Raw genomic sequence first — 26,394 nt, forward strand, 5'->3', positions numbered from 1 at the left:
GTCTGATGGGTCGTTTGAACTCAGCGATCCTCCGTGGGTATAGGCAGTTTTAGTGAAGGGTCTGTGCGCGCGTGTGTGTTTGTGTGAATGTGCACTCGTAGAATATAAAGCCAAAGACAGAAGAAGAATAAGGAGAGGGGGAAGAGAGAGAGAGAGAGAGAGGGAGAGGGAGAGGCGGGATCGGTTTGCGCCTTGTTGAAATCCAGGGTGAAGCAGAAACAATAATCTGAAACAGATCGATCAGCACTTCGCGCCCGCTTTTTGTAAATTTCCCGACACATCTGGTAAGTCGCTCACTCACCCGCTTCTTTTTCAACGCGGTGCCATCGGTGTGAGTCTCCGTCTGTGTGTGAGTGTGTGTGTGTGTGTGTGTGTGTGCGCGTGCGCGCGCGTGAGTGCATTATTTTTTGCGTGTGCCGGCTGGGTGACACTTGGAATTCCCGACGTGCAACAGGAGATGAGGGTCTGGCACGCATTTAACCGCGTCTTGCTCACCGTGTGTTCTGCAGCTGAATATTTGTATCACTGGAGTTTTAACATATTGCATTTGGTGCTATCAGAAAACATCTCAGTCTGCTGTCATAGAATCACAGCTGGGTGTCCAAGCTTGCTTTTTGGTTTTGGTTCACTATATAGCAGCTGTAAGTGCTATATCTCTTTATTTTTTCCGATTTCATTCACACTGCTATCACTACCATTAGGAAAGCAATTTAAGAGGTGGACTTCATTCCAGCTAGTTCACAGCACCTTTGGGCATAAAGTCTTTTTAAAGTGATTTCAGTCTGCAGTCTGCAGCTAAGCCAGTGCTGGAAGTCATATCCCAGAGAAGGTGTTATTTTAAGTTCAATAGGGCACATTCCTGTACTTATTCAAACTCAATTAAGAACATGACATGTTCATGGCTCTCAGAGATATAGGTTGTTAAAAAGTGACTTTGCACAAGCAGTGTGTGTACTTGTGTGTGTGTGCGTGCAGACGAATGGGTGTTTTCAGGCGTCTCAGTGAATGATGGGTTTCATTTTCAAGGGGGTTTGTGAGGTCCCACAAGACATGGGGACTGTTTATGTTTCAGATATATCATGACTGACAAAAACAAAAAAAAGTAAGAGAGAGTTTTTACACATACCTTCCAAAACACACTGAAGACTAATCATCAGAGCCACATCGAGACAAGTATAACCAGTGACTGCGTCGTCGTGCAACAGGAGCAGTCACACCAGCAGCAGAAAGGACAGCTCACTTTACAAATAACTCATGCACTCATATAAGGCCTTCTTACCTCATGGAGCAAACATCCTTAAAGCTGGCAGTGCTGTGGTCGTACACTAACAAGTTCCTTAATCCACCCAGAGGCAATGTTGAGAGGGAACTTGAATACTTGACTGTAAATGTGCACAATTCACATAGAGAAAGCATTATATATAAGGCTGATACGTGCATGTACAGTTAGAGCTCCTTTAGATACATATCTAACATGCCCTCAGCTCACTTACACATTTAGTACCTTTCTGTGTCAAGTGTCCATCTCTGTTTTTACGTCTCCCGCCATTTTTGCACATTCCTTTAGTCTCTGTTTATGTCCCTTTTCCTTTTCAATACATTTCACAGACGTTTTCATTTCTTGCCATGCAACTTGTCAGTATTAACGTAAATGAATATAATACACCTCTCCAAAGCTTACATGCACAAATGGTTTTATCAGAGCTGTGGGACTGCTGCCACTGTGAAGTGTGTGCTTGGCAACGTTTCTGCACCCTCCTGCAGCCAACCAGAGACAGGTTGACAGGAAGTTGAGATCATCAACTTGTGTCATTCCACTGTCCCGTCTCCTGTTTTTAGGCTTTCAATTATTCATTTTCTGCCCATAGTTTTAGTTGCCTTTATGCCTGTCGTAGAATCACATCGTTCCCACACAAACACTGCAACAATGATAGAGGATCTGACATTCAGCAGGTCTGTGGTTATTACAGGATGCCGTTGTGTGCATGTGGCTGTCTGCTCGTTCAAAGGAAGCTAACAGACTTTGTCCTTTGGTTGGGCGGCGCTCTCATCTCAGCCAGCATGCAGAGAGACCCACCCATCTGCACATATGCCTCATGACACCAGCTTGTAAAAGTGTGCGTGAGAGCATGACTGTGGATGTGTGCGTGCCGTAATTGCACAAGTGTGTGTGTGTGTGTGCGTGCATTCAGTCAGGGATTAAGGATTAATTGCCTTCAGAGATAGACTTAACTGCTTGTTCCATGAACTTTGTAAAGTTCTCACTTGGTCCCAGAGAGGAAAACAACAGTGAGGAGCAGAGGGAAGGTCTCTCTTGTTTTCCATTCTTCAGAAGTGTGTGTTTCTTGTTTTTGTCTGGAGTGTACCGCCACTAGAGGGTAAGAACTTCCATTGTTCTTGCCTTTTGCTACAATACTGGTTAAAAAAATAGTTTGTCTTTGTTGTTTTTTTTAGCTTATTTGCTTTCTTATCACTGCCAGGTGTCGTTTATCTCGCTTTCACTCTTTTCCTTTTCTTTTTTCAGCTTGTGTCTGAAGATTTAACTGAACGTTTGCCTTATCAATGTCAAAATGTATATGTTTTAATTAAAAATGGTATGTTGCAAAAAAGAGTAATATCCTCACATTTGAGAAATGTTTGGCATTTTTTGTTGATGGCTTCAAAGATGAATTGCTTTTTAGATTTTGAAATGATTCTGAAACGATGAAAATGTGTTCTTGACAAATTCTTCAGTTCATGTTTGGTTCATGAATTACACTTGTATTTGTTTTTCCACCAAACTTCTATGTTATCATCGATGTGTTATTGTCTTCTGTTTAGGGCTGCAACTAATGATTATTTTCATTGTCAGTGAATTTATCATTACTATTTTTCAATTCATCCATTGATCGATCGATAAAATGTCAGAAAAAAAGAGTCGAAGGATAAATCTTCAAACAGCTTGTTTTGTCCAACCTACAGTCCAAAACCCCCAAATACTCAGTATACAATTATATACACCAGAGAAGCAGCCCATTCTCACATCTAAGTGTTTGGCATGATTGCTTGGTGAATGTCGAATCATTGATCATCATAATTGTTGCTGACCGGTCGACAAATGGTTTCAGCTCTACCTCTGTGGTTCTCCCTCTCTCAGGTGAGTTGAAACAGCTGGCAGGTGAAGGAGGAGACCTGAGAATGACGGAGAGCAACCCCCCCAAGTCGGCTAAGAAGCCCCGCTGGACCTCCCTGGAGGTCGGCCTCATTACTATCGTCTCCTTGCTCTTCATCGTCATCGTCGCCCTCGCCATCCTCTTTGCCACACAGAAGACTGGTGCGTTTTGAAGAGCGAGCAGAGGACAGATACATGTAAACCCGAGTGGTTCCTCGATAAACAGACTTATGTTAACAAAAATGTAGGAAACATGAGAAACAAAAAGTCATGCAATCAAAAACTTTTATGTCGGGAGCCATTCAGCTAGAGGACATTCTTTGTTTTTCTGGTCACCGCAATATTAAGTGAGCCTTTAGGAACTTTTGAAGTTCAATTTCAGCTGAGTTCATGGTTAACGGCAAGCACGAAAGAGGGTGCTTGAGAGCAGCATTTTGTTCAGGTGAACTGAAGACACTTGAGCTGTGTGCTTTTAAAGCATAGGGCAAAAGTACAACCACTGAGCCAGAAAGAAGAATGCAGTGTGCAAAGGTCCTTTTTAGACTTTCCTTTCTGTTCTTAGGTATTTTCAAACAATCATGTACACCTCAAAACATTGCGCTTATTCTAAATGTTTGTGTAAATTATGAAAAATGATGTATCTAATATCTTGCTGTAAATGTCATCAATTCAAGTGGATCATTTAAATGAAATCAGTGAACTCAAACAGACACCCCCACCAATCTTTCCCCACTTTGGGAAACCAATCAAACCTGCTTCATTCAGATCAATTTCACAATAAGAGTATCAAATGGGTTTTTTAATTGTTAATATCCTGACCTTGCTGGCTTTTCCCACTTGTATAAAAATGTGTTAAACTAGTACTGACACAAATTCTTTGTTCGGTAACTGATGATTTATTAATCATTAGTAAGTCCAAGGATGATGGATCACCGAGATGTGGTACAAGAAAAGCTATGACATTGAAAGGTATAACCGCTTATTAATAAATCTACATATCCATTATTGACAAAAGGAACAACTTGTAAGTTCAGCAGGTCAAAAACCTGTCAAAAAGCCAATCAAATGTAATCTCACGACGCATACAACATTGGTTGTCCTATTTTTGTGTGTGTGTGTGTTGCGCTATTATTATCTTCTGCAATCTTGTGGTTGATAAATGTGTAAACTGCCATGTCAGTAAAATGAGAACGTCTAATGACTATGTTTGTACGTGTGTGTGCACTCAACTGTGTGCACACACATTCACACGTAACACATGAAGCAGTGTATTTATGGTCGAATGACAGCTCACTGGTGTGTGTGTGTGTGAATTTGATTAACAGTTTAGCACCTAAACAGAATGAAAGCCACACTTCTAAGTAGTTCAGGGTTATACGTGTGAGAAAGATGAGATGCAGATACTATGAAGTAAAAGGCTAAAATTAGATGAGAGAGATGAGATGAGAGAGTGAGCCTTTGAGGTGATGATGGATGACTGCAAAAATCCCTCTGAATAATGATTTGTTTTGCGTTTTCCTACAGATGCAATCTGCACATCAGCTGACTGCACGCAGTCAGGTAAGCATTGTGTCTGTTGTTTGTTTGTTCTTTTGTATGTTCTCTTCCTTGTCTCATTCTGAGGGCTTTGCTTTTTCCCAGAGGGGGAAAGATTGCGGAAATTGAGACTGCTGCAGAGACCCAGGGGATTTTTAGACACACTTAGAGAAAATAGCCACTTCATTTGTGAATATTTTGCCACTAAGTCAAAAACAGTAATCAAGCAGGAACAGTCCTGATCAGCTGAAACATGTTGCAAAGGGTTATTGTTCGCGGATCAAGAATTGTTCAGGAGAAGTTGTGAAACTGGTAATGTGTATAAGCATGTATGTACAGCTTATACGTGTGCAGCGTGTGTCCAAAACTGAAATATTTCCACACATCCAAGCTCTTATAACTTGACCACATGACCCCAGTAATGCTGCTGAAACCTTTTTGTATCACACAAACCCATTTTCAAATCATTTCAAAGTCTCTTGTAGCATTCCAGTGTATTGTCCGAACACTTCTTTTACTAATCCTTTATGCAACAACCTCTTAAATATCATTTGTTTCCCACTTCAGTAGACATTTTTCATAAAAACCACTACCATAGTAAATTAAAGATATATAATTCTTCCTCTAGTTTCCAGCAACAGACGACCAATCATTTGCGATGCATTTTTGGGAAACCAATGTCCCAATTCAGTCAGATGTGACAGACAGACTTGTCACTAGAGATCTGTCAGCTGCCTCATGTAATTTAATTGCGGCTCAAAAAGGTTCACACATTTCTAGGACTGGTGCCAAACTTAGCCCAATCAGTGCCATGATACTGTTTTACTTTTGCAAATGGCTGCATATTTTTGCAACTTTCTTTTCACAGGTCTATGTGTGATATTTTAAGGTATTTACATCTTTGAATGGGTTTTTGGGTAAATGTCGCTCACTACGAGAAGAGCATGAAACATATTTGTAAGCATCCACGATTGAAAGTGGTCCGATGAGAACATTGATTCCACTCTAACATCTGTCCAGTAACTGTAAGGCTTCATCCAGCAGCTACTTTTAATGGCTCAGCTCAACCATTAGAAACAGGTATTTGTAGTTTAAAAGCGGAAGTGTAAAACCAACACATTGTGGTTCATGTGCTGGGCCGGACAGGCACATTGACCTCCACTAAGGAAAGCTTAGTGAGCATTACAGTTGCTGGGGATTTTGGTACCGTTAGTCAGAACTTGTGAGCTTCCCTTGTGTTCCCAGCTAAGTTAAGCTAAGTTAACCAACTATTGACTGAAGCTTACTGAACTCTCCAAAATAAAACAAAAAATTATATTTCCCAACTATTAAATGATAAAAGGACGTCCCGCATACAAACAGTGTATGTAATTGTCCATAAAACTGATGAGAGGATGTCAGGATATTGTTAGAGTCGGTTGATTTCTCATCATTCTCCTTTATCCTGCAGTATATTGAGGTATTTTTAGGTAAGCATTTCCTCTAATTCTCAGAGCTTGTTTCCTCTCTGTCCTTGCAGCTTCTCGCCTCATTGAGAACATGGATGCCAGCGTGGACCCTTGTGACAACTTCTACCAGTACGCCTGTGGGGGCTGGCTGAAAAAGAACATCATCCCTGAGACCAGCTCTCGATACAGCACCTTTGACATCTTAGGAGACGAGCTGGAAGTCATTCTCAAAGGTCAGACACCTACTCGCACACCCACTCACACAAACAAGTTAAGATCCACATACAGAAAGGCCGTAACACATACAGGCAGGTGTACTCATTTGTGAGTATTGATGTATTTAGTCCATGGTTAAGAGTTTTAAAGCGAGACTAGTAAGTCCTCTTGCATTGTAAGAGGACGGAGAACAGCTTGATTAAGTTCCTTGAGAATCCGAGCTGAAGAGGACTGTCCTACAGGGACTGCAGCGCTATAGATTGCACGGATGCCATGGGAGTTTGGCTTCAGTAACACCATGTGAGTGGAGAATTTGTCAACAGAACTGACATTATCAGTGTGTGTGTGTTGCTTTGAGGCTGTTTTCTAAAGACGTCAACTAGGCTTTGAGAAACAATCTTCATTGCAAGTTTGTATGTGCGTGTGTGTCTCATGTGTTTTGCCAGCTTTCAGCAGACATTAGAGTCTTGTTAGTGTTCTTTTAGCATGGTTGATATAGAAAGGGTCACGTTACACTGCATACGCGAGAGCTCTCGTGGATATGTGTGTGCGCGCCAGGGTCCATACTTCACTTCGACTTGTCTGTGAGAAGGCCAGTCGAGTCCTGAGCAGTGGGTGCTAAATCTCCGAGGCGCACAAACTTTCCATGGACAACTGGAACTCTTCTTCTACCCTAAATTTACAATTTATATGCCGGTGCCTTTCACTATGAAAACGACAGTGCAGATATACTGCAGAGGAAATGGAGTGATTTAGAGGGTTGAGAAAGATGGATCCTTAGTGGGAAGTGAAAACCATGGGTTTAAAGTTCAGCCCGTCTTGTGGACTCAGATCATTTTTACCAGCACAAGCACTTCATCTGTCCAATCTACAGTAGATGGAAAAACACACCGTTGTGTCTTGGGACAGCATTCATTTTTTTTGCCATCTGGCCTGTGATGACAACTTATGTTTCATAAGGATAAAGCTGAATGTGGGGGGTAGTGGCTAGATGTCTTTATTCAATCCAAAATTAGATATGCATGATATTTAGTCTTAATTGATCATACCACATTATTGTTTGAAAGGATAGTGCTGCATATGAAATGCTATTTTCTTTCTTTCTGTACTGACAGCTACAGATCAATATTACATTCATCAGGGTTTAGAAGTTGCATGTAATGGTCAGTATTCACGTGTTTACCTTTTCTTTCGAAGTTTGCTTGTAATGGCAAAAGTGCATCTTCATTCCCTCTGCGTAGTGTAATTATAAAAGTGGGCTATTGAAACTCTGGCTCTTTTTCCTTCACAATTATTTGCTTGAACATGAGCTTCTATGTGAGTATATGTGATTCAGAGAGCTCTAATTCGATTTCTAACAAACATGACATGTGAAACTAATGATGAAATATTGGACAAAGTGCAAAGGTTTAAGTTTTAAAATGGTTGGCTTAAGTGATCTAAATTCTGCATTTACCGCAGAAAGGAATGGAGCAGCGAAAGAACTGGTCTTAATCATTCAACAGCTTAAATCTCCCCACCAACCGTTGTTGTTGTGCTCATTCCTTCAGGGTGTCTTCAGAGTTGGAACGCCTCCGAGTGTACTGTGCACACACATGTTCAGATTGAATTTGTGTGTTCGGGTCTGTGTGTGTTTCAGAGAGAAATAAAAAGGGAATGCTGTGTATCTAAGATCATACTTGATATTTCTAACCAGGGTACGTGTGCATTCTGTTTTCTTGAACATGTGCAGTAGCAACGAGACACACTAGCTGCCAGAATACATTTTTTTCTTAATGACTTGTGCGAGGCCTCAGTAGAGCTGCGACCTCTGACCTCGGGACTGGCTGCTGCCACCTGCTTGGATACCACCGCCCGCTGACAAGCAGATCCTTTTTCCTGTCAACAGCTGCAGGGGCCTGGAAACACCTGGACTCTGCAGCTCTCTAGGCTGCAAGACGGCAATAAAAAAAGACTGCGTGCATGTGTATGTGTGTGAACAGCTGTGTAGATTTGTGGTTGCTTGTAAATGCCTTGGATTGTTCTCTGCTGCTGTAAAAGGACATAAATGATTCATAATGAGGACACCGATTGTGACCACAGCTTTGTGTGTGCATGTGTTTGTATACGCGCCCGCGTGAGCTTGTTTTTCCACCTCCCCCTAGTCAGGTGTGGCATACTGTGCAAATTATTTAGCCAATTGACCGAGAGCATTTTAATTACTAGCTAGTTTGTGTCAGGACGGGGAAGGGAAGAAGGACAACAGACAAAAAAGAGGGAAAGTTTTTTCAAGACTTCAATACTGAGGGGAAATGAAGGACAAAAAAAGAGTGATGAATGAAAATAAAGTTGAGAAACTACACACAAGGTGCTTTGAGGGGAGGTGAGGAAGATCTCTGTAACCAGGAGGATAGGTCACGAAATGTGAAACAGCATGTGAAAGTAATCTCCAAGCTGTAAGCTCTATGTGCGGACATCCACCCGTGCTTGAGCATGAGCGTGTGAGCACACTGCATCTCTTCTGTATTACACAAGGTGCTTCTGACTCCAGGTCTAAATCTCATTGAACACAGAACATTCTCGCCAGAGGCAGGCAGCACTGGAACCAGCTTATGTTTCTTATACAATTTGGCATCACCGAGAGCATCAAAGCATGTCTGCGAGCTGGCTGTGACGATAGAATAGTGGTTGGATGTGAGCTGTTTGTCTGGCATGCAGCTAGCAGTCAGAGACAGAATGTCTGTGTTCTTCCTGTGAGAACAATAACTGAAACAAAACTTGCGTCAAACAATACAAACTATTATGTATTCACAAGACCTTCAAAATTCCAGTGAGAACCATTGCGCAACACTATTAACACTCTATTACTCATCAACATATCAAATAAAGAAAGCAGACCAGATCTTTGTGGCCAAGTAAAATAATATGACTATCGATGCAGCGATTCTTGGCCAACAAAAATAAATTGAATAAAAGATCCTGAATTGAATATGTTTTCTTGTCAGCAAGGATTATGAGTAACAGGAAAGAGCTTAGACTTCCACCAGGGTAAAGATCTGGCCTGTTAGCTGTTTCTCAGCCAATACTGGGTATTTATACTTTGACTGTAAACATGTTACTGAGTCAATGGCATAGTTGCTATATGGTGTGTGTAGATCCAATGTCCAATGTTTGTCTTGGTGACAGGGTCAGTGGGTGTTGTTGCTGAAAGCTTATATATTTCCCACAGGACACTGTTGAGCAGGAATACTGTTTTCAGCAACCACTGTAATGATGTCAGCTCACACCATCGTTTCAAAGTGGGATTGAACTGGTTTGTTCCTTTTTTTCTTACAAAAAGAATGTATATGAGCCTCAATCAAGTAGTTTGAGTGAGTTTCTATGGGCTGTTTTACTGGTTTGAATGGCAATTTAAACTTGTTCTCTGTTCTTTTGTCAAATTAGTTTCCTCTCAATGCAGTTTTTGTTTTGTCTTTTATGTTTTTATACCACACAAAGAGCAGTAAACAGCTCTGCTGTTACAGATTGAGACGAATCACTTGCATGAAGTGTCAACTCATTTCAGTCTCAACTTCATTGAAGGTTTCTGCATGTAGTATACTAAAATATATGCTTCACGATGATAAATTAGAAGCGGAACTCTCGTAGGAAAAACACTGCAAGTGAAATGCCATTTGGAACTAGAAGCAGTCAAGGATAAAATGGCAATGCAGAGAGAATAAACTCCAAATTCGGATTCCGTATCATGCTGAGTGGTTTGGCTGAAATTGACGCGATGTCTCAACCAAACATCGGGTGGCACAAAATCCATTCTCAAATAAATCCAAACACGCACACACATGGGGCGAGAGAGAGAGCGAGAGAGAGAGAGAGAAAGAGAGAGAGAGAGCGAGAGAGAGAGTGATAGGTTAAGCCTCTGCTGTGGTTAAACATTAGCACCAGGCAGTCGGTAATCCAATCATACACACATGATCTGTGCCCTTTTGCAGGAAGCGCCCTGTGAAGGGTCCCTATCTCAGAACTTCATTAAGATTAAATAAGCACATAAATAGTGCACACATAGTAATGAGAAAATGGAGATATTAGAAAAATGAAAGGCTAGAAAGAGGTAGAAGTGAAAGTCAGTCATGCAATGAGTGAAACAAGTAGACGTAAGGGATATGAATGACTCAAAGCACTGAGCAAATGAAAATAGTTGAAAAAGATTATGATTATATATGGAGTTCAATTTGGAATAACTTGGGGCTGCTAAATTAATGAGACTGGATATTTAATAAATTCTGCAATAACAAAAGGTGTTTTGAAGACACGATGATCTGATGTGATGAAATGAAATTGGAGCTGAAAGATAGGGATAAACCTTGTTTTAAATATGCATTATCTGAGTCTTTGTTGTGATTGGGCCTGTCATTATCTCCTGAAAATTACAAAGAAAGAAAAACAAAATCAAATTTTCCTCACTTTTATCTTTTGATCCCGACTCGCTGTGACACGAGCGATGGACTCAGGGGAGAGTTTGTTGCAGTTGGCTGTGTAATTCAAGATCCGTCCTCTTTCCTGTATTGATCTTGGCATTGCATTGATATGTGCTGTTGGACATCTGTTGATCCTGATGCAACATTCATAGGAGTTAACTTTATCTGTCTCCAGAAGTACTGAAACCATGAGTTGTGTGATCAAATCAAAGTCAAAAGGTTTTCCTACTTTCACGATACCCCTTTACAGTGTTTCCTTTTAATTGGTAAAGTTCATGATCTTCAGAAATACTTGATGATACCATCAAATCTGCCTACAAGCACTTCTAAATCTCTCCACTTTTATCTTGTTTGTTTAATCTGAACTGTATCTGATCATCATGTAATGCGAGGTTATAGACCTAGACCTATTATATATGTTTTTTTTCAACGAATATGCTGCGCATTCTGTCGCTGAAGCTGTCCACATTTAGCTCCAGAAGCTGTTTGAGTCGTTGACTCATAATGGTAGGCTAAGTTACCTGACCGAGGTAGTTAATTAACATTACTTGCGGCTGTTTCCTTCGAATAAAATGACATAACGTGAATAAACGTAACGTGAATAAAGCTTGAAAACATCATCTTGTCCTTGAACATGATTTCTAAATCACGTCAGGTAGATTTTCTTCGGCAATAGTGGTCGTTTAACAATGAGGACAACTATTCCCAGATCCCACTCTACTTCACGATGTCATCAAAGTCTGTCTTTTGTTATTGTTTTGATTGAGAGACACCTAGCGGCTGAAATTACGCACTGTGCATTTAAACAACTGTGTGCTGTACATCGTAATGGTGGGAACCAACTTGCTGAGGATTTGAGTTCCTAATCCCTGATTATACAAAATGTTGTGTTTTGCACCGATTGACTGATCATAAATTCAAGCTGAAGTTGAGCTAAAGCTTCAGGTACTCATGAAGTGGGTGTGAGGATTTCACCTAAGGGCACAAAGTTTTGGAACACTATCACAACAAAATACTCGCATTCACCATGGTGGTTTTCAGCAAATACCGAAATTACCATGTGGGTTGAATCTTGACGATCGCTCACTCTCACGATCGGTGCTGCTGAAAAGTGTCAGCGCATCCTGAAGGAATGGTTACTTTTTAAAGTTACAATATGCAACTTTGTGCCTTGGGTTAGAGCAGGAAAAGTGTATTGTTGATCCCACTCTCCTCCCCCTCAGTTGAGTACGTTTACATACGTATCACTCATTTTGATTCGCTGTCTACCTAGAAACTCTGACCTGAGGCTGACCTACTGGCGTTCATGCCCACAGCAGGTGTTGAAGAGACAATGAACGCAGGCAATAAAACAAGCAATGGTCTTCACTCTTGTTTTCAAATGGCCTTTTACTGCCACACCTTCAGCGTTGCTGCATCCTGATTTGGTTCCAGCTTCTTATTTTTGCTGTGACATCCCTGCTCTGAGGTCACATGGCCTCACCTCGATCACATGCTGAGAATTCATTTTATAGCAACCAGGGATGAAAATATGCATTGTATATTGCAATTTGTGTTCTATATGACAGTGTTGACCTTTACAACAAATGATCCAAATAATCGTAACCACTCAAATGCAAAGATCAATTGCACTGCAACTAATACATAGCTTGTGTTTAAATCATTTAGTCAAACCTTCAAAGCAAAGATTGGCCATGCATTAGTGTAAGGGAACCATTTTTGATTGTGCACTGGTGTACTTGGTTCCTGCTACCTGGTCTATAAATTAATTAATGCAACGTTTCAGTGCATTCAGTGTTTGATAAAACGTTTGATCTTTTCAAAGCTGTACTGTTGCACCACTTCCAGAATAGTGGAAACTGGTTGGCTATGTCTGTTTAGTAAGGGAAAGTGAGCATTAAAGTTGCAATGTGTAAGATCTTGCCAGAATTTGGGTTTTGTCCGTTTTGTCTATTGGATTATATCGGTAGAAACGAGAAAATGACTCGCACCCTTGCCTCATCCACCGCACAGCCAGGAGACTACTGAGCAGGTGTGGCAGCTTTGGGAGATGGACACAGACCTATAGTTAGTAGTCAGCTCAAATTCAGATTTCAGAGTAAATCCCAGCTCCGGCGGTCTGATCTGATTATTTTGCCGGCTGAATCTGGGTCGTCACAGCGACCCAACTGAAGCTCTGGATGCATCGCACGCTCCGCTGCCAGCAGTGCAGTCCCTCATAGGTGAGGACAATGAAATGAAACATAAGTCATTCCCTTATCTCTGCCACCCCGTACTCAAGCCAAGAAACAAACTCTCTTTTCTTTTCTTCAGTTTTTTTACCGATAACTGTACATGGACTGTATGGAGCCGGTAGTAGTGAAGTGCTGACCCCTATTTCTTTAGAGCAGGTAGCTGGGCGTTACACACTGCACATTTAAAGACCGTTTTGTTAATATACGCAATCTTCAAAAATGAAAAAAGTTTCTTCCTTAGTTTTTCAGGTAGCTGCTTGTTTCTTTTTCATCAGTTTCATAACATTTCTTTATGCAGGACAGCTTTAAAGTTGATTTTGAGTTTTTTGTGCGCCACATGTGCTTGTCCCCCCCCCCCCCCCCGCGCGGATTTATGTCATGTTGTGTGTTTTGTCACTGGTTGCTATGAATTGCCACAGTTTGAAGTCATCACTTTATTTTTGCTGGGGCTTTCTGACATATGGACAGACAACGTGCCTTAATTAAAATGATGAAATGCATCTGGACGACAGCTGGATGCTGTTTTGAATCAACGACGATGAAAGAATGATGGACCTGAAGTTCTTGCGCCCCTCTCTCTTTTCTCCACCCTCTGCTCCCATGTACGCTCATTCTTCCTTCATCATTCTGTCTTTGTCTTTATTTCGTTCCTTCATGCTTGCTCTGTTTCTTTGCTCTATTTGTAGGTGTCCTTGAAAAAACAGTGGAGGGTGAAGCCACTGCTCTCACCAAGGCTAAGACCCTTTACAAGTCCTGCACCAATGAGAGTGAGTCAACAGGCATCAGAATTCAACACAAATAGTCATTTTTTGTCTCTTCTATTGTCTTACAATTAACATTTGTCTTACAGTCATCGAAGGTTCTGTGTCTCATTTTGTTTATTGCATTGTCTATAATTACAAACCTGTAATCTTTATCAATTATTAGTTTTTAAATAATTATTGCGTGTTCAGTTTTACAGCATTAATTGATCCAAATAAATGCTTTCTCCAAAATATTTAGCTTTGAAGTGACATCAATAAACCCCTCAAATGTCCCCAAATAGGAATCGATTAATGAGGCTTGATAACAAGTGCAATATATGGACACGACTTCTTTTCTTTTTGCTGAATTTTGAGTGGCATAAAATAAATGTTCCCATTATTATAAACAGATTTTTGCTTGTTTGTGTACGTTTCATGGAAGGTTTAATCGAGCTCAGAGGAGGGGCTCCTTTGCTCGACATGCTGCCTGATGTGTTTGACTGGCCCATAGCTGTGGACAACTGGGAGACCGACTATGGTAGAGTATTGTTTTCCACTGTCACGCACAGAGGATGTTGTATACAGGCAATCCTTGTCTTTCTCACTTTTCCTTTCTTCTCCTTTACTCAGGTACAACATGGAAGCTGGAGAACGTCATCGCCAAGCTGAATGAGAAATATGGGACTCAACTCTTAGTCAACTTTTTTGTCGGCACCGATGACAGGGACTCCAATTCTCACATCATTCATGTAGGTGTGAAACTAGCAGAAAGCCCTTACCTCTCTCGCTCTCCATTGTATCGACCCACATCCGTACAAACACTCACACATCATATCCATCCTGCTGGAAAATACCACCACACCAATTTATTCCAATCTGATGTCTTTATCTCGATACATATGTATGTTTTCTTGTCTTCCTCTTTGCCAGTTTGACCAGCAGACAAGCCTCGGCCTCTTGTCCAGAGATTACTACGCTTGCACCGGACCCTACGCAGACGTAGGCTTAAAGTGTACACACATGCACACTCTTGTAATATAATTAAGGATTTCAACCGATGCACGATGATAACAGCTAAAAGTGTTAATCTGGGCCAGTGTCACTGCGTCGGGGTTCTATGTCCCCAGGAGTTTGTTACGGTAAATCTGATGCCCAAAAGATGATGAGGGCATCAGTTAAAAATAACTACCTGACATGACCTTGTGTTTATTTCTACACTTGCATGCATTCATGAGCAGGCGTGTATGGATAAATAAAAATGTGCTCTGAGGCAGTAAGTGATGATTCTCAATCCAGACCAGATGTGTGCAATTGGGCAAACATTCTCTGCTCTGGTCATTGGTTAAATTCAAACTAGCAACCTCCTGTCCTTCCTGTTAAAGTAAATTCAAGATATGATTATCATGAATGAGTGTGTGTTTGACAGGCATGTCGGGCCTATGAGCAGTTCATGGTTGACCTGGCAAAGCTGATTCGCTCAGACCGGAAATTGACCATCAATGAAACCCGCATCAGAGAAGAGGTGACACGAGTAATGGACCTGGAGAGGGACATCGCCAATGTAAGCATGCATTCACCCTTTTTTCCCCAGCAGAAGTAATGCATACCTTATCTTCTATCTTAGCTTCACACAACAGGAGGATTTTGAGAGCAAACGGCCTCTGACAGAATGACCTTCCACTCCTCCATTTGTAGCCCAAACCTCTCGCTCCTGCGTGTGTTTGTGGCTCCAGTCTGGAGCAGCTGCTGTGTAAAACAAGCCGTTAACCAGCTTGATCTACACAACAACTTTCCACACCAACAGGTTTCCACACTCCACGTTTGTCATTCTGCGCTGGTTCTGTGCTCTGCTCACTGCCACGCTTTACTTACCCTCTGCTCGGCTGCTGGCTTTTACAAGGCACTCACTCCGTTCAAGCCCTGACGTTTACAGACCTGAAGCCTTCTGGGACTCCAAATATGTTTGCTGCTGCTGAACCTGCACTGCAATTGTACACGTGTCAGGAAAGAGGGGAGTTATGTTGTGACAGCATTCTTGATTTTCTACCTCTCTGTCTTACTCACGCCAAGGCGACTGATACTCCAGAGGACCGGAACAACCCAGTGTTGCTTTACAACAAGATGGAGCTCGGTGATCTGAACGCCAACTTCACCCTTGAAGTTGAATCCCAGGTAAAAATAGACTCCTTGTGTGTCAGAATTTGCTGTTTCTTTTTCACCTCCTATCCTCTTTCTAATGCTGTTTTTTCCTTTGTCTGTGCTTTTGGACTTGAAGGTATTTAATTGGAGTTACTTTACAGCAAAGATCATGGATACAGTCAACATCAGCGTTCCTGACACAGAGAAGGTCATAAACTACTCCCCCAACTATTACAGACGACTCAACCTCGTCTTGGCCAGATACAACAAGAGGTGTTTGTGTTTGTATGAGTCTGCAGTTGTGTTTGTGTATGATAGCCTGATTGTGGGGGCGGGAGTGCACTGTGATGAAAACGGCACATTACTGTGATTTTTGTGTGAGTAAGGCAGTTTCTTTTAACATCCGTCCTCTCCTCGCAGGGATCTGCAGAACTACTTGGTGTGGCGTTTTGCTATGAACATGGTGGTGGGCCTGAGCAGACCTTACAGGGACACCAGGAAGGCCTTCCGCAGGGTACACTGCCACTTCATCTTTCTGTAGATAGCCTCTATAAAACGATTCTGCATATGATGCAATGGGACAAGATTTTGCAATCGTAAGCATTCTGGTTTCCATTTGTGGTTGACCAATAACGTTTGGGCAGGCTTTGGTTCCATGCAGGTAAACAATCCATGTGGAGAGCAAAAGAGGCGGACCGCATTGCCGGAAATGCTATCCTGTAACGCAGCAGCTACCGTTTTCCGATCATTTCGATTTTTATTGGCTTAACAATGAGCTTGTAAACTGATTGTGACAACATTCCAGTCGGTTTATTTATTTCTTTTTCAGGGAATGTCATTAGGATTGCAGGTATTTTGTCTTGAACCACAGTAGTGGGCAGGATCAAATTTTGACCTACCGGTGACGCTGCGTGAAAAGTCATGGTATCACCAAAATCAGTAAGATTCATCTTCTGGGACCATGAATATCTTCATTAAAAAACTCCAGTAGTCAGACAGTACTGGAGCTATTTCAATCTGGATTGAAGTTGTGCTGACATTGCCGTCCCTAGAGCAATGCTGCTAGCATAAACCTATCAGTGCCTTGGTGAATGAAAGAAAAACTATGCAAGACTGTTTCTGAATTATTCTTTACTGCAGTTCCTTGCTACAGTGCGTATAGTATCAGCTAATATATACAGTATCAGTTGGGCTCTAATAAACACTAGATTCCCCCTGCATTCATATTCTTCCTCCACATTTATAACTGAAAATGTCCCGTCCATCCTGTTTCTTATAGTGTAATGGTGATGCTACATGAAGGTGCAAATAAAGAATTATCACAAGTCTCTTTAACCAACATGCTGAGTGGTTTATGCTGCATCTCTATATTGATCGGTGCCTCGTAACTTTCCCTGCAGGCTTTGTCTGGTACAACGTCAGAGGCAGCAGTGTGGCGACAGTGTGCACTTTACGTCAACAACAACATGGACAATGCTGTGGGACGACTGTATGTGCAGGAGGCCTTCTCTGAAAAGAGCAAAGAACTGGTCAGTAGGGGGTGGATTATGCTGTAAAGATTCTGTGTCATGCATTATTGAATGTTAGATTATTACTATTAATCGTGTTATTGACACTTGGAACTACTACTGAATTATGGAAATGAATCTGCGTTTTTTTTTCAGTTATTGATAAATGGAGCATTGGAACATAGGTTTTGGATGTTAAGTGTGTTTTTGTGTCTTACTCATTTGTCACATTTGTATCAACCACAGTTCTGTATTTTCTGCTTGCACCCATTGAAAGCAGCTGAAGTTCTCCTTGTTATCACCCCCACACCAGTGTGGCTGTGTGTCAGATTGTGTGTCTCACATGCCGTACATCTTCTGGACCTTTCCCCAATCCCGCATGTGGATTTGCCATTGCACCCCGAGTACATGTTTGTGTGTTTGTGTGTCGAAAGTGACACACAGCTCCGAGTACGTACCGACACCCATTTGCCCAAATACATAGTCATAGATTGTAGGTGTGTCATTGTGCTGAGTTGACTTGCAGCTGGCACACATGCTGCACTCCTTACAAACCAACCTTTTCTCAGCCACACAGATTCATTTCAGATATGATCATTCGCGGAATGTTACTTTTTACAGTACTTTTACACAATTACTGTTCTTCTACTACTAGATTGTAGAGTTACTTATACTCTACTGGAGTAATTACATTTATGCTACTTAATACTGATACTACCTCAAGATGATTTAGAGGCAGACATTGCGAGATTTAGTCAATTAGCTATAGTTACTGCTGAAGTTCCTTTTTCTGATAAATATTTCACAAGCAAATGTCATCAGCCATCAGTTTTCCTATAGATAAAACAATTACAAACTAAAACAATAAAATACTACCGACACATCATATATATCATCTAAAATATAATATTAAATAATATCACACAATTTATTTTCAGCATGATGAGAACTTAAACTTTTAAAGGTTAGAATACATAATGACTGCTATTTATCAAATGTACTTACAAATTGTGTATGCACAACTTGTGTACTTGTCTATGATTTGGAGACAGAGTGAATTACATCGTTATCAATAGCAGTGGATTATTGCCCATAGTGGAAAATCATCACATTTCAAACTATCATGATACATACAGCTTAATTAAGGCGGACCATTGCATCATAAACCCTTCATTTGACCCATGTCATTGATATTACAGCATTTCACATGCAGATATATGCACACATTTGCATGCAACCACAAGCATCTATGCATGCATACAGTACAAACACATTTGTGCCTGCACACAGGGAGAAACACACACACACACAGAAAATGTGAAAAGGTTTTCAGAAAAGCCTCGTCGGTATTGTCCCTGGTGGTTTGTGGCGAACCACAGTGTATTGTCCGAGTGGTCATGGAGTGTGTAAGCGAGGGGTCTGCTGATGTGATGAGACACTGGAATGCCTCTGTCAGCTCGTTGCGGTCTCAAAGAACAACTTCAAGGGATGTAGAAGGTCGAGCTTCACTGTCACTGCAGTTTTTAGTTTTTTTCCCTTTCCTATTTGTCTTTCATTCTTGGTTCAGCAACTTTTTTGTGAAATATTCGAATTTTGTTTTTATTTGATATATTTTAGCCTTTTGCTCCCCGATGACCATGGTATAGTACATGGTTTGCACAGCGTTATGCCATCATGGTGGCGTCAGTCAGTCTGTCTCTCAGTATGCAGGCGCATTCTTGTAAATACTGTAACTCAAGAGCAATACATTATATAAACATTAAACATTGCACCACAGGTTCCCTCTGAAAATTGAGCTTTGGATGTTGATTTTGGGACACCTTACTGTGTGAATATGCATATAAAGCTAGAAAATCTCACTATTGTGAGAACTCTTCATTCGTGTGAATATGTTACATGAAGACAAGTCATAAAGCTTTGGATTATTTCAGCAACACAACATGCAACCCCAAACTGATATGCTCTATTTAGACAACACGTTGAGTCTTAAACGCTGTAGAAATGTCCCAAAACGTTTTTATTCGTATTTCATCTCTCCTATTATTCACATTACACATGACCACATGACCACTAATAATACCCAGGTTCACCACACTTCTACTAAGAGGGATTCTAACCCAAAGTGTGTCTTCTGTATGTGACTGTATAATGATGAGGACCGGCTCAGGGAAGTTTATTTTTCGACTGTGTTGCACAATATGTTGCAAGATTTTGTGTGTGTGCTTTCCACTGGATCCTCATGGCAGATCTTATGAGGAAAAACTCCCACACTACACTGACAGTTGGTGTCTTTTCATGATATACATTTGATTGTCAAATATCAGTGACCTATTTATGATTTATTATTCTCTCGTTGTGTTTGTGTGTGTGTGGGTGGGCATCAGATGGAGGAGATGATAAAAGATATTCGGGAAGTGTTCATTAGTGACCTTGATGACCTGACCTGGATGGATGCAGAGACCAAGATAGCAGCTGAGGAGAAGGTATTGGCCGTAATGAACTGTCTGTTGTATTGTACTCTATTTTACATGCGATGACTAAGAAGTTTGTTTGTCAAATTGTCTCCTCTACTTGTCTGCAGGCCCGAGCTATTCGAGAACGGATAGGCTATTCTGACAACATCATGGATGACACATATCTTAACAATGAGTACAAAGATGTGAGTGTCTGAAAATATGTGATTGTGAATGTTTTTCTTCTTTCGCGGAATTAGTGTAACAGAATACGGAGCGGGTTCATCGTGGCTGCGTATCAGCTCTGTGAAAACATCTCGGTGAATTCTTGGCTTTGATGAGTTTTGCTGGAGAATACATGAGCAAGTGTTGACAGCTCTCATCGAGGCTAATCCTCCTGTTTCTCTGGCTGTGTGTTGGTGCTAGCTGGGGTACAGTACAGAGGAGTACTTTGAAAACATCCTGCAGAACCTGGAGTATGTGCAGAAGAAACGCCTGCGGAAACTCAGAGTCAAAGTCAACAAAGAGGAGTAAGATCTAATTGATATAATTCTGGGGGCAGGATTAAATCATTGCTCTGTAAACAGCCACATACAAGTTGCGTAGTAATTTAAAGAGGCAATGTTAAGTGTTTAAGTTCTCAAAAATGCATGACTTATTTGCTTGTGGTCGACACACCATCTTGCATTTAGCACAGTGCATTCTCCCACACAAACTCCTACTCACACATACAGTTCAGCCTTCCACTAAGCACAGCAGCATTGCTAATATTAGCTCGCTGTTATTGATAACGGGTTAATTCTAATGTAAAATGTGAATCATGCTGAACTATAGTGCTCCTTACTCTATCATTCTTTAATTCCATCCTCCCTGTTTTCTGCAGGTGGGTAACTGGAGCTGCTGTTGTCAACGCCTTCTACTCATCCAGCAAAAACCAGATAGGTATTTTCACACATGTGCACATGCAAACATACATTTGTGCAATTATTCAGCATTCTACATTTTGTAAAGTTTCGTGAAGACATACCTATTTTGCTATTCCCTGGTGTCAGTTTTCCCTGCAGGTATCCTCCAGCCGCCTTTCTTCAGCAAAGGCCAGTCTAAATCTCTCAACTATGGTGGCATCGGCATGGTGATCGGTCACGAGATCACACATGGCTTTGATGACAATGGTATGATTTTCCACACTGTCGCTCTCTGTTTCTCCCAGAGGCAGCGTTGGCAGATTAAAATACTTTGGGGAGAAATATTTCCCTTTCTGTAACTGGTACCACAGAAAACAAGTCTTTTGAAATGTCATTTCTTTGGGCTGCCTCAGACCATTTTCCACAGCATTCATTTTCATTGGGATGTGTGAAGTTATTATGTCCAATGTCAGGATTATTTTATAATGATATCCACAACTGCAAGCCACCCAGACATCCATTGGGAATGGTGTTTGGGCTTACAGAAGTGTCACAATCCTCTTTTTTTTCTTGTTCATGAAATCCAACCAACCTGTCATGCATTTGGCTTATTTTCTTTTTTAGGTCGTAACTATGATAAGGATGGTGACCTGAAGGACTGGTGGACACCAGCCTCCACTAATAGGTTCCTCGACCTGTCGAAGTGCATCGTCAATCAGTATGGCAACTTTTCCTGGGACCTGGCTAATGGACTACATGTATGTCTTCATAGACAATCTCTCTCTCCTTCTTTCCGCAAGTTTTCATATAATGTAAATTTATTCAAAAGGTATTCCCAAATCGTTGCTCATTGTCTTATTTTTTTTTGCTTTCCTGTTATCTTTGCCAGCCTGTCCATTTCTTCCCTCAGTTTTGCAGGCTCATCTCTTCTCTGCTTCAGGTGCCTTTTAATATTCCGTGTTGACATATCAATCCCTCTCCCTCTCTTTTTTTCTCCTCCTCTGTCCTATTGCTTTGAACAATGGTTCATTTATCTGCTGGGACAAGCATTTGTTGTGTCCAAAAAAAAGTGATATCTGTGATTTGCTGACATTACAGTCGAAAAATGGCCAGCTCCCCGTGTCCCTTTTCACTGCCTATCTGTGTTTTCCCTCCTTATCTCTCCACTCTAGCTAAATGGTAACAACACCCTTGGGGAGAACATTGCTGACAATGGAGGGGTACGGCAGGCATATCAGGTAATGAGCCTGAACACAAAGAGGGGAACTCAGTTTATAAGCCCTTGTTTAAAGATGACAGAGGATGGGATTCAATATGTGGCTTGTTTTTGTCTTCTGCTTGCTAACATAAATAGATCAAGAGATAGATTAATAGGTCATTTTGCCAGGTCACCGACAGGCTCATTAGCTATTATAAGGACAGCAATAAAGGACAGTATGTTGCTGGTGATTTCATCAGTTTTTACCGTGGGTAAACAGAGAAAGGGCATTCACAGATTAATATGCAAGACTTGAGATAATTATTCTTTAGATCAGCTATGATTTTATGTCGTATTTGTATTTAATTTATTTACATTAAAATTGTCAATTTGAGGCAGTGGAGATTTGATTTCATTCATGAGTAACACAATTTCAAACAGGCAACATGCCAGTATTTTATTATTACAGTTTCACGCTGGCTTTCTATTACACAAAGTGACATAACAATAATTCAAATGCTGGAAATATAGATTATCATTAGATGCTGCAGCAACTTTCAAAATATCGCAATAAACCAATTGCAGTTGAGTTGACCAGGCGATTTCCCAAAACAACACAGTTGTATTTTTAGCACAAGTGCAATTCACCAAACAGCCCAGCATATGAACTGTATCAGAAGTACACAGGAAGTATGCACAGAAATATAACACGTTGATGAAGACAGCAGAATAACAACCAAAATTGGAACAATTGATATAAAATGTCTCATATTAACACTGCAGGCCTATAAAAACTATGTGGAGGAGCATGGAAAGGAGCCATCACTGCCTGGCATTGACCTCTCCCACAATCAACTCTTCTTCCTAAACTTTGCTCAGGTACTTCATGGATGTATGGTTGGATTGATTGATTACTTGACTGATTAATTTGCTTGATGCCTGATATATGGATGGAAGATTGTAAATAGTGCAGTGTATTGTAAATGACATTGGTCTAATGAAGTATGATCCGAATCTCTGTTATTTCAGGTGTGGTGTGGAACACATCGACCAGAGCAAGCTGTTAATTCCATTAAAGTAGATGTCCACAGTCCGGGGAAATTCAGGTAAGTTAAAACAAATCGTTTGTTTCTGTGCCATGTGAGGCAAAGGGCAGGAAACAAATGACAGTAGCTAACATTTTAAAACCTTGATGAAGAAAAAAAAAGAAAATAATTTAATTTCAAGGAACCTTCAAATACAGCAACTTAAACCCCAACCAACAATCTCCTCTGTGTGTGTTACAGAGTACTGGGCTCCCTTCAGAATTTCCCAGAATTTGCCAAAGCATTCAACTGCAACAAGAGCAGCTACATGGTCCCTGACAACATTTGCCGTGTGTGGTGATCCGCAGACGTTTGGGATGGGGACAGTTCTGACACGGGTCGTCCCTGTCCCGCTGTACCTCACCCCTCTGACTGTTGGAGCACTCATAGGGGCTACAGGGAAGTGGAAGCTCCCCTTAGCTCTTTACTGGATGGACCAGGGCTGGTGGACTGACACTGCAGTATGCACTTCCTCCGAGGAATAGCAGTGGACTGTACCCTCACAGACAAGCGGAGCACTGTCTCTTTGACTCTGATACTGTAGTTCATTCAATCAGCCTGATTATTCTGCTACTCACTGGATACAATCACTCCTTGTGTGTGTGTTTTTTTCTCTCTCCATTTTGATCTTGTTTTACTCATCATTTGTGAGTGCCAATGTGAGTGTGATTCAGTCAAAATACTGTACTTGTCAAGAGCGGGACGGACAGACAAATGTGCTCAAATCCGCTGGCATATGAATACACCACCCACCCACTCACACTCGTACACATCTAACAGGGCTGAACCACTGTGCTGTATGTGGGACTAAGCTGTATGCCTCTCATAAAACCTCAGCTGGTTTCAGCCTTCATCTACATGCTGATACGCTCTACAATGCATCCATAATGTACTCTTTGATAATTTGTATAACCAGATTAGATAAATTATTCCAGATAATCTGAATTTGCTGAATAGACCAGTATGTATTTAACCCTAATCATATATTAAACAATACTCTTCTATATTTAATGATAATGACTTAACTGCAGTTGAAAGGCGGCTGCTGTTCATCAGCAATATGTCTCATAAGCCAAATTAAAAATTTTACCTTTAATGTGACAGGTGGTCATGAATCATTGAGCTGACAATCGACACCGGACCCTTTTTATACGTTCACTGAGCCTCCTGTGTGTTTCTGCGTGGATGTATGTCTCAATGTGTTTTCCAGTCTTGCCTACTGTTTGTCAAGCAAATCGGTATGCCTTACATGATCTGCTGTGCTGCTGCGTCTGAGAGTGTGTTTGTGCAGGAGAACAAAGAATAAGACAGTGTATCATTAAAGCAATAGTTTGACCTTTTAACAAATCTGCTTCTTTTCTTGCAGAGAGTTAGATGACAATATCGCTACCACTCATGTCTTTCCTCGCCAGCCAGCAGACGGTTAACCGCTCTGTCCAAAGGCTAAAAAAAAATGGCTGCCAGCATCTCGAAAGCTCACTAATAACCACGTTACTTCTCGTTAGTTTAATGAGCACAAAAAACAAAGTGTGGAAACAATAGGTTGTGGTTTACAGGGCGTTATGTGCAGACTGTTTCCTGGCTGGGAGCAGCGACCTCCTAAAGTCTGCCTGGCAACCTGATGGTGGTGACAAATCTGAAGACCTTGAGTCTTTACCCTTCCATTTTTCTATGGATCAAATAAACCAAAATAATGTTAATTGATTAGCTTTGAACGTTTCAATTGATTTGGTCTTACCATTGGATAGAGCCAAGCTCGCAGTTTCCCCTGCTTCCAGTCTTTATGCTAAGCTAACCATCTCTGTACCTTTTATATTTATGAGAAAGATATGAGTGGTATCAATATTCTCAACTTACTCTCGGCAAAAAAACGTGAAGATGTGTAATTCACAAAATGTTGAACTATTGAAGCAAGGTGTAGAGATATCTCAGTTTGATTTTGGTTTAATCACATGAAGAGTGTCGTGTGACAAATCTTTCTTTTCTTTCTTTAAGACTTTGAAGCAAAAGTCAATTGACTGACGATAATATGATTCAGCTTTCGAGGGATTTATCTCTTTTACACTGCGGGCTGAGTCTTTGCTGGAACCTAATGGGATTTTCAACAGTGCATGCATTTTTCCAAATGCAGAAGGTTTTTATCAAGTTAGTGGATCACAGTTTAGCATTCGTGGTTTTGTATGGCTTCATTTTCAAAGTGTAACTGAGGCTGGTATCAATTGTGGAAATTTGAGCCTTTTGCCTTTTCTATTGAAATGAATGAATGCTGCGCCATGATCATGTAGACCACTTCTTCAGACAGTATACAACACCCTTTATGTCCTTGTGTTGTTTCCTCATGTTTTCATTGTATGTGCAATCTTTCTGTCCTTGTCACCGCCGCTCACTCCCTCAGGCTTTCTTTCTTCCTGCCGCTCTCTCTGTCACACTCCACCTGTAGAAAGACAGATATACCTCAGTTGCCTGTATTTAGATACTTTATAACAATGACTGATAATCATCTTGAGGAGCATTCTTTTTCTTTCAAAATAAATATTTAAATAACACGCTGAGGCTGCAGGTGAATGTTTGTCTATATATTTGTGTATATGTGTTTTCGCATTTGAATCCGGCACCAATATGAAAAATCTAAAATCTGATACAAAGACATGAAGGCATTGAACATTCCTTCAATGTCAGACTTAAATTATACACGGCATAACAGTGTGAGTGCACATAATATCTTGGTTCTGCTGACTTGACATATTTTTGGTCTGGATTTATAAGACTTTATATATAGAAATTGTATAGAAATGTTTAACATCAAAGCAGAAGTTGTTTACCTATAGTGCTGCCTGTGAAAAGGTTCAACTATAGAGAGACATTACATTCTGCTGCACTCATATGGTATTAACTGACTTCAGGGGAGTATTATGAATATGAGGGTTTAGTTTAATTTAGTAATTTCCACAGAGACAGGAAGAAGAAAAAAATCGATATGTCAATTTAAATGCAGCATTAGCCCAAACTCTTTCCTCACTACAAACAAATGAGCAATATCTTTACGGCTGCTCCCAAGCTGCCGACTGGTTAATACACCCCATGCTGCAATGAACCAGGAAGTGTATATCCTGGCATGGGGAAGGCTTGTACCTAGGCTGAAACTGGAGAGGCAGTCAGAGATGTATCGTGAATAAGAAAACAAAATGGAAAAAAAGAGAATATAAGGCAGGGGGGCCAAGTAGGAGCACCAGAAATATGACCAGACTTTGAGGCCGATGGGGGAGTGCAGGAGGGGCCAAAACCAACACACTTGTGCAAATACACTTACGTTAAGTTGGGAAG

The 26,394-nt window shown here is 41.0% G+C and overlaps 1 protein-coding gene across 2 annotated transcripts; it reads left to right on the forward strand.

Annotated features, from left to right (window-relative positions):
* Positions 1-49: 49 nt before the first annotated feature.
* On the forward strand, positions 50-25,616 carry LOC306780254 (neprilysin-like). 2 transcript variants are annotated; one of them, XM_079272556.1, is made up of 23 exons: positions 50-284; positions 3,137-3,313; positions 4,676-4,711; positions 6,207-6,368; positions 13,726-13,806; positions 14,225-14,320; positions 14,413-14,531; positions 14,713-14,781; positions 15,209-15,343; positions 15,853-15,954; positions 16,058-16,194; positions 16,342-16,435; positions 17,322-17,450; positions 19,814-19,912; positions 20,011-20,088; positions 20,309-20,412; positions 20,766-20,824; positions 20,935-21,054; positions 21,412-21,545; positions 21,960-22,025; positions 22,769-22,864; positions 23,015-23,091; positions 23,272-25,616. In XM_079272556.1, exons 2-23 carry the CDS (start codon positions 3,178-3,180, stop codon positions 23,369-23,371), a joined length of 2,229 nt encoding a protein of 742 aa, XP_079128682.1. In that variant the 5' UTR covers positions 50-284; positions 3,137-3,177; the 3' UTR covers positions 23,372-25,616. The 2 variants fall into 2 exon arrangements, with proteins under 2 accessions (XP_079128682.1, XP_079128683.1); XM_079272557.1 differs by lacking the exon at positions 50-284 and adding an exon at positions 2,258-2,378.
* The last annotated feature ends 778 nt before the right edge of the window (positions 25,617-26,394 follow it).

This window comes from Melanostigma gelatinosum, assembly GCF_949748355.1.
Source record: "Melanostigma gelatinosum genome assembly, chromosome: 7".
NCBI lineage: Eukaryota > Metazoa > Chordata > Actinopteri > Perciformes > Zoarcidae > Melanostigma > Melanostigma gelatinosum.

Bases quoted from the DNA above. Each gene is read 5' to 3' on its own strand.
- LOC306780254 (XM_079272556.1), top strand. From the start codon at position 3,178: ATGACGGAGAGCAACCCCCCCAAGTCGGCTAAGAAGCCCCGCTGGACC. The intron at 16,436-17,321 runs GTACACTGCCAC...CTTTCCCTGCAG, and splicing joins CCAGGAAGGCCTTCCGCAGG to GCTTTGTCTGGTACAACGTC. The intron at 22,865-23,014 runs GTACTTCATGGA...CTGTTATTTCAG, and splicing joins TCTTCCTAAACTTTGCTCAG to GTGTGGTGTGGAACACATCG.